Raw genomic sequence first — 13,640 nt, 5'->3', positions numbered from 1 at the left:
ATAAGGACACAACAGGCTGCTCCCCCTGTATAATAACAGGACACCACAGACTGCTCCCCTGTATAATAACAGGACACCACAGACTGCTCCCCTGTATAATAACAGGACACCGTAGACTGCTCCCCTGTATAATAACAGGACACCGTAGACTGCTCCCCTGTATAATAACAGGACACCGCAGGCTGCTCCCCAGTATATCAGGACACCACAGGCTGCCCCCCAGTATTAAAATAAACGAATAGGACACCACAGGCTGCTCCCTCTGTATAATTATACCAGGACACCACAGGCTGCTCCCCCTGTATAACTATACGTTACACCACAGGCTGCTCCCCCCCCCCGCACAATAACAAGAACCCCCTATATTAAAAGAACAGGATACCACAGGCTGCTCTCCCTGTATAACTATACCAGGACACCACAGGCTGCTCCGCCTGTATAATTATACCTTACACCATAGGCAGCTTCCCCTGTATAATTATACCAAGACTGTCCTGGTATAATTATACAGGGGGTCACAGAGCTGGATTAACAATGGGGCTGATGGAGCTACAGCTCCAGGCCCACTCTCTAAATAGGCCCATTTTATAGCTGAGGGTCAGGGCTTTCCAACAAGCCTGGCCCCGCGTTGCTAGCCCCCCGGGAACCGGAGATACCGCCAGGCAAAGTTGGAACGTTTTCCCCATAGGATAACATGAGACCTGCTAATTCCGACCCCCACCTGGTTTCAACGGCATCACAGAAGCTCGAGGTTGATCTCAGTCTAACTCAAATTGCTGGGCCTTCAATCTGATACCAGGTTGGTCCATATGGGTTCATTGGTTCTAGAGATATTGCGGGTAAACTGATTTTTTCATGTTTGAAATGTCATTTCATGGTTGTTCATGTTGTTTGAGGACAGATTTCTCTGGAACCAAATGGCCCAGTTTCACAGGACCAAAATCATTTGAAAATCATTCGAAGCCCACATGTAAATGGGTCAGTTGGTTCCGAAGATAATGCTGGTTAACTACCCCTAAAGTTTAAAGGGGGGGGGGGGGTAGTTTTCTCTCCTCACACCAGAAAATGCAGGAACTAGGCTGGTGTAATAGGGGCCAGCCCGTGTAAATCCCTGCATTTTCTGGTGTGAAAGGGGTATTATTTCAAATAGCCAGGACCTGCATTGCTCTGAATACAGCGGGGCAGACCCCTGCTCTCTGCCCGGCTGTCAATGGCTGTCATTTCTGCCCGGCGGCGGCTGTCCCCCAGTTACCGCAAGCATGTATTCCCCCTTGGCAATGAGCATGCAATCCCAAATGGCAATGAGCATGTAACCCCTGGCAATGAGCATATAGGTAAGCAGCACTTATGTAGCATAATTTTTAATAGGCATTATGGTGTTTGGCACAATACTTAATGGACATTATGGTGTGTGGCTTAACATGTAATGGGCATTATAGTGTAATTTTTAATGCGCACCTTTGGCGCGCAATGCCCATTTATGAAGCATATTGTGCATTATTGCTTAATCTGTTTGGTATAGTGTGTATTTTGGCTCAATCCATGTGGCAAAATTTTGCGTTAATCTGTGTGGCATAACGTGAATTTTGGCTCAGTCGGTGTGAATTTTTGCTCATTCCATGTGGCATAATGTCTAAGAGGCAAGTACAATATAAAGGGGTTACTCTTTTGTTGCATGATTTGTATAAGGGGTATATGGGGTCCGGTATGATATGCTGGTGGTCGGAATCCCGGCGGTCAAAATACAGACGCCGGAATCCCGATCTCCGCAATGCCGACAAGGGGGGCTGTGGATCGCTCCTCCTTGCGGGGGACACCCATAAAGGGACAAAGTGCATTGCAGTGGTCGGGATTCTGGCATCGGTATTTTGACTGCTGGGATTCCGACCACCGGCATGTTGACTGCATCACGGTATATGGTGTGGTAAACTTAGATGACCACATAAAAGGTGCTGAAATGTTGTCTATCAAGTTTTGTCTTTCAGTATTCTTTTTATGACTGGAGTGCCGCCTCACCCCGCAAGTATCTTAGGATTTTAGGACATCGGCATCCTGTGGGTGCACCTTTTGAGGGCACCCGCCAATATATCTTCCTACATTTTTCCTATGCCAGCCCCCTGCTTTTTCCAGGCATATATAATTAGTTAAAAGTATTTACACAAATAGAGACCCATGAGCAGACCACCCAACCAGAACACTGGTCAAGCCCCCCACATTATTAAGTGCTGGCCGCAACCCCTATTATTGCGCATAATAGGCCCTTGATAATTTTCAGCTCCAGGCCCATTTAGACCTTAATCTGGCTCTGACAGGGGGAGCAGCCTGTGGTGTCCTGGCAGGACACCACAGGCTGCTCCCCCTGTATAATTATACCTTACACCACAGGCGGCTCCCTCTGTATAATTATACCAAGGCTGTCCTGGTGTTATTATACAGGGGGAGCAGCCTGTGGTGTCCTGGCAGGACACCACAGGCTGCTCCCCCTGTATAATTATACCTTACACCACAGATGGCTCCCCCTGTATAATTATACCAAGGCTGTCCAGGCTGCTCCCCCTGTATAATGCTTCCCCTGTATAATTATACCTTACACCACAGGCAGCTCCCCCTGTATAATTATACCAAGGCTGTCCTGGTGTAATTATACAGGGGGAGCAGCCTGTGGTGTCCTGGCAGGACACCACAGGCTGCTCCCCCTGTATAATTATACCTTACACCACAGGCAGCTCCCCCTGTATAATTATACCAAGACTGTCCTGGTGTAATTATACAGGGGGAGCAGCCTGTGGAGTCCTGGCAGGACACCACAGGCTGCTCCCCCCTGTATAATTATACCAGGACACCACAGGCAGCTCCCCCTGTATAATTATACCAAGACTGTCCTGGTGTCCACAGGCAGCTCCCCCGCCCCCATTATAACACCCAATACATAGTACTGTTGTTACTTGCTTTTAGGCCGGGGCCGGCTCCCGTCTCGCTGTGCCCTGCCTTGGTTTCCCACGCTGCGGCTCCGTCCTCTGAGTAGCTGTTGTCCGTCCACCGCAGCCCGCCCCTTCCCCCCTAGACGCACGAGTGGTTGGCCAGGAATCATTTAGGACAGGAATGTTTATGTAACAGGCGGCCGACCCGGGACATGTGATAATGTCCTCATGCAGGAGGCCGGCGGCCATGTTCCTGTTGCCGTGGCACGGCTTACAGGAGGTCACAATGTAAAATACAAGGCGGCCCGTAAAAGTAGTACCTTTTAGAGTGGCCCGGGGGGCACATGGCACCCTGCCCCCTGGCCCAGCCCGCCCCTGGAACTGGGGCAAATGCAGAATTTTGTTGGGAGTGGTAGGGGGGGAGGGGGGGGGGGTGGTGGCTGTACATCATGTATTGCATGTACTGTACATCATTACACACACACTTTTGTACACAGACATACTGTACATACATGCTGTACATACATGGCATACTTACAAAAACATCACATATACACACACACACTACAGACACAAACAGTGCATATATACAGACTTCAAACACACACACACACACTAGCATAGAAAACATAACGCAACATATACATCCAAGCATACAGTACATACACTCAAAAACACACATAGCATATACAAACATTACTTACATATATCATATACATACATACAGCATATACACATGGCATGCATAGACACAGCATATACACACTGACACACACAAAGCATAACATAGCACACATATACAGCATGTACACAGACACACACAATGGGCGGTATTCAATGAGGATTTTGGCGATGTGCAGCGAATCCTGTTTAGAATTCGCTGCACATTCGCCACTGCTCGCCGCATTCCGGAGCCTCGCCGGCTCCAGTATTCAACGAGTCAGGGGCTCGCTGCCCCTGACCGGCGAATTTTAACTCCTGCGGCGATGCCGCAGGGAGCCTGAGGACGGTGGCAGGCAGGGAGATGGAAGTCTCCCTGCCTGCCCCAGACGTTTGTGGGGGGAAGGTGGGCTCCCCGGGTGCCAGGCAGCACAGGCTGCCCCCCGGGGGTGCCAGCAGGGGACCGGGTATATTCACTACACCCGATCATGCATATGTAATGATCGGGTGAATTGAATATATGAATATCTAGTGAGCGGCTCGGCTCCGGCCCCCTGCTGGCTGGTCTGTGTAAAAAAATATATATTTTTTTTAATTAAATATATATTCATGTGCTTACAGCACATGAATAAATATAGCATGCCCCTCCTCAGAATAAAATTCCTGATTTTTTGACACCAAATGTAAAAAACAAAACAATTTATTTTAAAAGTTCACATTCCACTTCACCATAAAATGATAGCGATTGCTACTCGGTGAATCATGGCGAAAAAAAAACCTTGAAATGTATTCGCCATCTGGTCATTGAATAGGGTGATTCAACGTTTTAGTCAAAAATTCGCCTTACAGCACAAAATCGCCATAAAAACCTGGCAAATCAGCCTCATTGAATACCGCCCATAATATGACACATATAGCACACAGACACACACACTCCCCTCTCATGCAAATATCAGGAGAGCAAATGCCAGTATAAAAAATCATTAGGCATTTAACACTCACTCACTGCTTGCTTCAGGCTCTGAGAAAACTTCCTGCATCCCCCGGCCACATGGAGTACAGCCTGAGAGGAGCTGAGCTGCACGCTGCCTCCGCAGCTAGCTCCCCCTGCTGTCAGCCATGAGAACAGCCGCATTAGGAGGAAGCAGAAGCCGAAGCTGTCAGCTCTGTCAATCGGGCTGAAAGCACCGTGGGAGGTGCTGCGTGCAGCCGCACATGCGCACCAGCCCTCCCGCGGCCATTTTAACTATGGTCACAGCCGAGGCCGGCCGCAGCCATCTTTGATTAGAGCATTTTATCTCCGGTAACCGCGGAGATGGCGGTTCAGCGGTCCGCGGCCCAGCCTGGGAGGGTGGGCGGCCGCTATTAATTAAAAATGTGCCGGCCCACCGGGAAACGGCCCGGTTTCCTGGTGGGCCAATCCGCCCCAGGTAGTTGGAGACTTGCTCTAGGTGCTGCAGCAGCTTCTGCCCTGTTGTGGTTAGCAAGGTTAGGTGGGTAGTTGGAGACTTGCTTTGGCTGCTGCCGCAGTTTCTGCCCTGCTGTGGTTGGCAAGGGTAGGTGGGTAGTTAGAGACTTGCTCTGGCTGCTGCAGCAGCTTTTGCCAAGCTGTTGTTGGGAAGGATAGGTGGAAACTTGTGCCCTTGTTCTGATTCATTCGGATCCCCTGTGCGACCGATGTGCGCAGATGCATTTCTGTGTATGTGCAAATGCAGGGTGCATGCGGCTACGGTGAACGAGTGCACGCAATCAAAATTATGGGCTTGGAGAGGATAGTCATGGCCAGGGGAATGCCCAGTGGTTTATGGGTTTTCCCATGAAAATGCTGGGCGTTCCCATGGTAATTGGCCTGTGACGTGAGGGCCGGGCAGCTGACAACCCCAGATGTGAGTTGCCCGCCCACTTCCTGGCGTATGTGCATACATATCTAAGGCTACCTGAGATTAACATTAGATATGTGTGCACCTTCCACATCATTCGATGGTCAGCGACATTGAAAACATCCATTAAACATCCATTCGCAGCCCTTGCGAACATACGCAGCGGGCAAGGGGGGGCGGGCATACAGGTATTCGGTGTCTGGGAGACTTGGGCCCTCATTTTAAACAGTTTGCTGCATTGAAAATTCTTTATAAATGAAAGACATGAACAGACCCTGCATTTATTTGTTGTGTTTTCTACATGGCTGCTAGCCTTCCATAAATTCCCACTTGGCAGTTACAGCACCAGTTCTCCAGAGCACTGCTCTATGGAAAACTTTAACACAGAATAAGGCCAGTATTTAATGCCTCTGATTCTACATATTTTCTGGGGAATCAGTCAATTCCCCGGGTTTACAGGGAATTTTCTCACTGGAAAAACAATTCGCCCTATTCAATGGACACAATTCTCTGCAAATGAAGAGCGAATGTCTGGCAAATCTCTGTTTGTGATTCTCCGCGATTCGCCAGTGGTTTTCAATGGGGTTTTTAGTGGAATTCTCCGAGAGTGTATTCAATGCTGAAGTGGAGAACTGCTTTCTCCAGTGATTTTCCCCGGATTCTCCATTTTACATTCGTCATCTTTTTCTGGAGAACTGGAATGTGATCTTTGAAAATAAAGCGTTTTTTATTTTTATTTTGGTGTCAAAAAATCAGATTTTTTTTTCTGTGAAGGGGCATGCTACTTTTATTCATGTGCTTGCAGCACATGAATATATTAAATTTTTTTTTTTTTTTTTTAAACAATATTTATTTTTATTTTTTTACACATTCACCAGCAGGGGGCCGAGCCGGGAGCCGCTCATTAATATTCATATATTCACTGCACACTCGTCCCGATCACTACACATGCACGATCGGGACCAGTGTGTAGCGGCTCCCTAACACAGCCCCCTGCCAGCTCTGGGGGCTCTCCCTCTGTCCCCCACAGCCCTCCTTCACCCCCGCAGTGTCCGGCGCAGGCAGGGAGGCTTCCATCTCCCTGCCTGCAGCCGTCCCCCAGCTCCCCGGCGGCATTCGCCGGGGGGGGTTAAAATTCGCCGCCAGGGGCAGAGAGCCCCTGAGGCGTTAAATAGGGAGAACGGGCGGCTGCCCGGCGAATCTCCCTACAGGGAGAATTGGGGAGAAAGTGCAGCGAATCCTACACAGGATTCGCTGCAGCTCCCCAGAGCAAACATTGAATACCTGCCTAAGTGTATACCTGATGGTGGCTTTGGAAAGATGCATTAGAGAAGAAGTTCTATATTCAGAGTAAATATAGCTAAGGAAATCCAAAATATAGGCTATCGTGCACTCATTATAACTTTCTTGAATCATGGCACCCTACTGTATCAGAATATATTCAGGGCACCCCTAGTTTAAGAGTTTCTCATTGATAAATTAAAAAAAAGATATGAAATTAAATAGATTGTGATTACATGTTACACCTGGGTTCAATTGTGTTGTGGTGGTGGTGGTGGACACGGGGTTATTCAGAATTGGTTGTATTTTAGCAAATGTACAAAACCATGTGCTCTGCAGATGTAACAGAGAGAGTTAGATTTGGGCAAGGTATTTTGTTTCTGTGCAGGGTAAATATTGGCTGCTTTAACCGCAACATGGTTATTTATGCCCAATTGCCAAAAAATATGATTTGCAATCATGTCTGAATAACCCCCCAGTTATTGTTCTAATTTTCTGCATATTTTATGATTGGCAGGAACCAGCACTGACTTTGCCTATCACTTTGAATGAGTTATTACTATACTTTCACTGGCCTACATTTTTTTGGTCTGTAAAATGGCCATTGTCAGTTGTCATATTGACCTGTATGTACTTATCCCCTTTTTGTTCATGAAAGAGCAAAACAAAATCCTGCAGTGATTTCTTTATACATTTTCAATATAAAGCGCCATCTGGTGGATAACGCTGGTCTTCATTAAATCTGAAAACACAGGTTGTTTTATAAACATCCTGTACTGTACTGTACTGTTTGTATAAAGTGGATAGAATATGTCAATACCTGGGGGAAAAAATGGTCACAATAATTAACCCTTTCAGGTCCAAAGTCTAGTCAGGTTTAACAGCCCTAGCGCTAGTAGCAGATCCAGTGGTGAGCCACTTTAAAATAAGAACATTAACATCGTTCAACATTCAATGTAGACTATTTTTGAATAATAAAAAATAATAATAATTTGGTACTTGTTTCCTAGCACGGCGCCACCGATTTTCATTGTATCCATCGGGTCGAAAAAATAGGGTCGATCGCATCGCATGCCAACCAAATCGCATGCGATGCGATTGACGCGATCGACCCGATTTTTACATTGGAATCAATGTAAAATGGTCCCTGAGACCCGATTTTACATTGATTTCAATGTAAAAAGCCCCAAAACCCCCCATTTTAATACCAAACCCCCCCTCATGTTTCAAATGCCCCCCCCCCCATTGTTAACGCCACCCCATTATTGACCCCAACCCGAAACGTGGCGTGCGCAGCGAGCCCACGAGGGGCGGCGGTACGCGTCCTCCGACCTTTTCATATCCCTACTATCCACGTCGGCGTGGAGTTGATTTTATATAGTGTGGCGAGCGAGACGTGGATAATAGGGGTATGAAAAGGTCGGAGGACGCGTACCGCTGCGCTCGCCACGCTTCGGGTTGGCGTCAATAGTGGGGTGGCGTTAACATTGGGGGGGGGCATTAAACATAATTTTCAACCATATTCAATGTGAAATTGGCCATATTGGCCTATTTCACATTGTCACCTATGTAAAATCGGGTTGATCGCGTGATGGACGCGATCAACCCGATTTTGTCTTTCACCGGCAAATTAGCTGGTGATTGACACAAAATCGGGTCCATCGCGTTGATTGTATGCCTTAAGTGCCTTAAACTTAAAGCATACAATCAACGAGATGGGCGCCGTGCTAGGAAACAAGTACCAATAATTTAAACCAGACTGTTTAGAAAGTAAGAAAATATATAGCTGAGCAAATTTAGGTGGGAAGTTGCTATCACACCACACTTAAAACTTTGTTCTCAAAAAGTTGCCTCTTCAGCTGATTGATGATAGCCATAGGACAACCGCTAAACCTTTTAGGCTTCTGATTTCTCAAAAACGACTTAAACACACTATATGATTTGCTACCCGTCGTCATTAGTGATATTAATGATATCCGTGGAGCTTTTGGGTGAATGATATAGTGCATATACACTAATCGATATCGTTGACAATATTGTTCAGTGACATCACCCGGCCCCACACTGAACATGCAGTCCTTGACAATATAGGATATAGTCAACTACCCGTGGGAGCATGCATCGTTAACAATATAGGGACTAATTCTGGTTCACACGCGCAAAAGCAAATTCTCTCTCTAATGGACTAAACCATGTGCACTGCAAGGGGGGGGGGGGGGCAAATGTAACATGTGCAGAGAGAGTTAGATTTGGGTGGGGTTTGTACTTCAAAATGATAACTATATTGCAGTGTAAAAATTAAGAAGCCAGTATTTACCCTTCACAGAAACAAAATAACACTCAAATGTAACTCTCTCTGCACACGGTTTTGTCCATTAGAGAGAGAATTTGCTTTTGCAAGTGAACCAGACTCAGTCCCATACTGCGTACACACTGCACAATATGCACAATATATCATTAACGCGATCTTTATTGTGCATATCCTTAACAATAAATTGTATAGTGTGTACACACCTTTAGTACACACCAAAGTATAGATTGCTTAATTCCTCCATTTACTGAACACTTGAATGCCCATCAGGTCCACAAAAATTTGAAGACTTTCTCCAGTCATTGGTTCGGTCAAAATGGGATTGGTTAGTTCCTCTTTTTATGGTGACAATAACGCTTAACTTGAGTAATTCAATTTTGATTTGTTGCGTAAGTGATAAATTCAGTCTTTCTTTGTCCGACGAAGATTACAGACATGACAAGAACATTTATACAGTGTGTGTCTGCACTCATGTCAACACAAAAGTCTCAAAGGCTAACATTCCTAAAACATTGCAGAAAACACACATCCATGACTTTAGTCAAATACAATAAAATATCACAAATTACATTTTTTGATATGGTATACACTAATTAAGTTGCCAGCTTGTAATAGGTAGCTAAATATTTCTAACAAAATAGCAAAACAAGAAAACAAAAAAGACAAAACTGTTTCATTCTTTTATTTTTTACACAAACAGAAGGTACAATACAAAGGGTAAATAAAATACCTGCATAGCAAAATGGTACAAACAGCAGAGAAAGAAGAATAAACCCTTAAAATAAAATGTATAGGCAGTGAAACAAGTGACAAACTCAGTACCCACACGCGCAGAAACAATGAGAAAATGGGGAGAGAGTTGAGAAACTAGCCGAGACCAGGGAGTGGTGACAACTGAAGATACCTCCGGGACCATACCTTGGGAAAAGCGGCCAAGGAGTTGTTTAGCAAGCATGTAATATATTCCACAGAGGCCACAAAATTAATCAAGAGCGTGAAGGGTCGCCATAGGAGACTTCCAGTTCTAAGCTCTCAAACAATTGGCACCATTACAAATATGGGTACTTGTTTCCTAGCACAGCCACACCGATGTTGATCAGGTCGGTCGCATCGATCGCATCGCATGCGACCAAATCGCATGCGATGCGACCGACGCGATGGTCCCAATTTTTACATTGATTGAAATGTAAATAGGGTCCCTGGGACCCTATTTTACATTTGATTCAATGTAAAAGTCTCCCCAGACCCCAATTTTAACCCCCTCAACGGCACCCCACGATTGACGCCAACCCGAAGCGTGGCGAGCGTAGCGAGCCCGCGAGGGGTGGCGGTACGCGTCCTCCGACCTTTTCATACCCCTACTATCCACGTCGGCGTAGAGTTGAGAATATAAAGTGTGGCGAGCGCAGCGAGCCACCGAGCTCAAAGCGTGGTGAGCGCAGCGAGCCCCGCAAGGGGACGCGTATAACTTCACAGGTATACGCGTGCGCTCGCCACGCTTCGGGCTCGGTGGCTCGCTGCGCTCGCCACACTTTATATTCTCAACTCCACGCCGACGTGGATAGTAGGGGTATGAAAAGGTCGGAGGACGCGTACCGCCGCCCCTCACGGGCTGGCTACTCTCGCCACGCTTCGGGTTGGCGTCAATCGTGGGGTGACGTTCACAATGGGGGGGGGCATATACAATGAGAAATGGGCCATATTGGCCCATTTCCCATTTCCCATTGTTAGCTATGTAAAAAGCGTCCATCGCATCTTGTGCCATTATAACGATGAACGCGATTACAATGTTAAAAATATTTTAACATTGAACCCTATGGGAAAATCGGGTGCATCGCGTCCGTCGCGTAGCATGCCATGTTAATGCACCCGACCGACGCGATGGACCCGATTTTGCTTTTGCCGGCAAAATGGACCTGATTTCAAAGGAAATCGGGTCCATCGGGGGTAATCGTGTACCTTAAGTTAAGGTACACGATTACCCCCGATGGTGGCCGTGCTAGGAAACAAGTACCCAAATATGGACAACCAGTTTGTCCAGATATTTATTCCCTCATCATCAATGGGGGTTGAGATGTCAAAATCACATGCTAGTTGATGGGGTTCAACTTGCTGCTGTTAAATGTAATAAATATTTTATGAATGATAGCCTTTGTGTATTACTTTTGTGTAATTATAAGGACAGGGGTGCAAATGTATATTTGTCCTGATAGGTGCTGATTTCTCCACAGGATAGCACCTCTAAAGAAGCGCTATTGTGATTGTGAACACAAGAACATTGAGTATAAGTACATTGAGTATACATTTGGTATGTATTTGTAACCTACGTTCAATACTCATGAGTCTGTAGGCACTTGGCAGCCTGTATAGCAAGATGTTGTCTTTCTTCAACTGCAAATCGCTCCTTAGGCTGGGTACACATTCGGGTGGTTTGTTCCCAGCCGATCCAACACACAATGCAGTGGTACAACGGCATGATGCACCATGCCATGCTGCAGTTGCCACCATGCACCATACATAATATATTCACAGCTTCGGACTACAATCACGTATGCAGTTAAAATGGTTCTGACATCCTGCATCTGACATCCATGCTGTGTGACCATAGGGTCGGTTATCACGCAATGTGTTCCTGATGTGCTATCTGCACCTTCTTACACAAGCATAAGATCCTATGTGCCTCTCGTGGGCAATATAATATGAGGGCTACATTAGCATATTTTCGCACACCTGCTGCATACTATGGACCTTATTCTGATTGACTCGCAAGGCTGCAAATTTTGCAGCCTTGCAAATCCATCAGACGCCGCACGCCTGCTGCGCTGGTTGCCCCCCTCACACGCATGACCCCCCCGCATGGCTGCGAATGGATGATTTACATAATCATGTTACCAAGTGATTTTGACACAGTTACATTAGTTTAATACTTGGCAGCTGATTTTGGTATTGTATCTGTACCAGTGACTAGAATATTACTACAGTTACTTATTATAGCCTCTGATTTGTCTTACTCATCCTGGTATACAGAAAGCCATACATTTCACTGCTTTCTCATTTTATCATTGGTATTTATTTATTAGGGACAGATATATCAGTGTTTGTTTTGTTTTCTTTATGTTGTTTGTCTGTTTTATAGATCCCATTTCTTGGACCATTATTAATTAAAGAACCATTAAAAGTTACATTTGAACTATTATATCTTTAGCTATAGAAGGCTAGTGCCCCGCCCAGAGAGATTTCCTTCTATCCTCCTTTGGATAATGTTTCTTACTGACTTACCCTACTCCCAGGGAGCACCTCCACAACACTACTAGATATTGTTACTCTTTTTGATTGGAGAACGACTTCTCACCCACCTCAGGCAGATTTGCCCAGTGCCCTAGTTCCATCCCTTGTCCATCTTTTTTCCCCAACATTTACATAATCTTCCATTCGCAGGCGGGGAGAAACCATTCAGTGGTCACCGATCATCGAATGATTTCTCCAGTGCTCGCAGTTCAGAGACACCTATATATTGACTCTAAACTGTGGGCGCCCTGTGCGAGGACAGGGCGGGCAGCTGACATGTCAGCTTCCCCTCCCAACCCCGCATGTCCATCACGGCCTCATTAGCCTGAGAACGCCCAGCATTCTCATGGGAACGCCCATGAAACGCTGGGCGTTCCTGTATGCTAATGGGGTTAGCCGGCAACCCCCGCCCTTCTCCGCCCCTCGCCCGCTATGTAGGGTGCGTGCACCCGGCGAACCGAAAGTTTGTCGTGGGTGCACGCATCCTGTGTCTGCACATGTGCAGAAACGCGCCTGCGCTCAACATCGGTCTTCCGTGCGAACGCATGGAAGACCCAATGGATCTGAATAAGGTCCTAAATCACAGCTTTGAATGTATTTGCTTGCATCAGAGTCAAGCACAACCCCCACGTTAATGGTGTTGCCAAAAGAGAGCAGTAGAAAATAAGCCGCCTTAACCTGATTGTACAAAATAGTCAAACAGATGAAACATATAGAACTGTTACATTCATTCACTCCCATTCCTGCTGACAAAGCATTTACTTCATGATCTAAGCCAGCGATTAGAGAATGGCGTGGGCACAGAATCATTGTCATATAGAATCACTTTACTATAGTGCTTTTAATAAAGGACTCTGCGGCAGTGTGAAAATAAATACATAAATATGTGTGCACAGACATAATAAGCTGTTAGTGCAGTGATGGGAGGGTGGCTTTGTATATAAATACATATAATATATTTAACAGCTTGAGTCTTTTCTAAGGAACACCATAGAGAATATTACTCTGGTACCCAGGTGAGTTTCCTCTCAGTGCATCTGGGATGTGGCGGTCACCTGCACGCCATACAGGAAGTTGTTTTCTTTGGTTCACTCAAATCCACCACATTCTGATCTATCAATAATGATGAACGCTAGAAAAAAATAATTGAAGGATATTACACAAATGTCATACAAAACATAGAACAACATAATAGAACACGTTCGTGAAAGAGAAGCATACACAATCATGATATTAGAAAAAGTGCGTAGAACATAGATGCACAGCCCCAGGGGTCACAATGCAGTATATGTCACAATG

General features: G+C 46.0%; 1 protein-coding gene across 1 annotated transcript in view; it reads right to left on the bottom strand.

Moving 5' to 3' along the window:
* Positions 1-10,680: 10,680 nt before the first annotated feature.
* Positions 10,681-13,640, bottom strand: part of LOC146080316 (ras-related protein Rab-10-like) — a 74,685-nt gene continuing 71,725 nt past the window's right edge. Inside the window, exon 6 of the mRNA XM_083187460.1 lies at positions 10,681-13,473. Coding sequence (XP_083043586.1) covers positions 13,393-13,473 — 81 coding nt within the window. The 3' untranslated portion in view covers positions 10,681-13,392. The remainder of the gene's footprint in view (positions 13,474-13,640) is intronic.

This window comes from Crinia signifera, chromosome 5 (genome assembly GCF_055691185.1).
Source record: "Crinia signifera chromosome 5, ASM5569118v1, whole genome shotgun sequence".
In the NCBI taxonomy this organism is placed as follows: Eukaryota; Metazoa; Chordata; class Amphibia; order Anura; family Myobatrachidae; genus Crinia; species Crinia signifera.
Note: the sequence above shows the minus strand (reverse complement) of the source record. Positions and strands in the feature narration are given on the sequence as shown.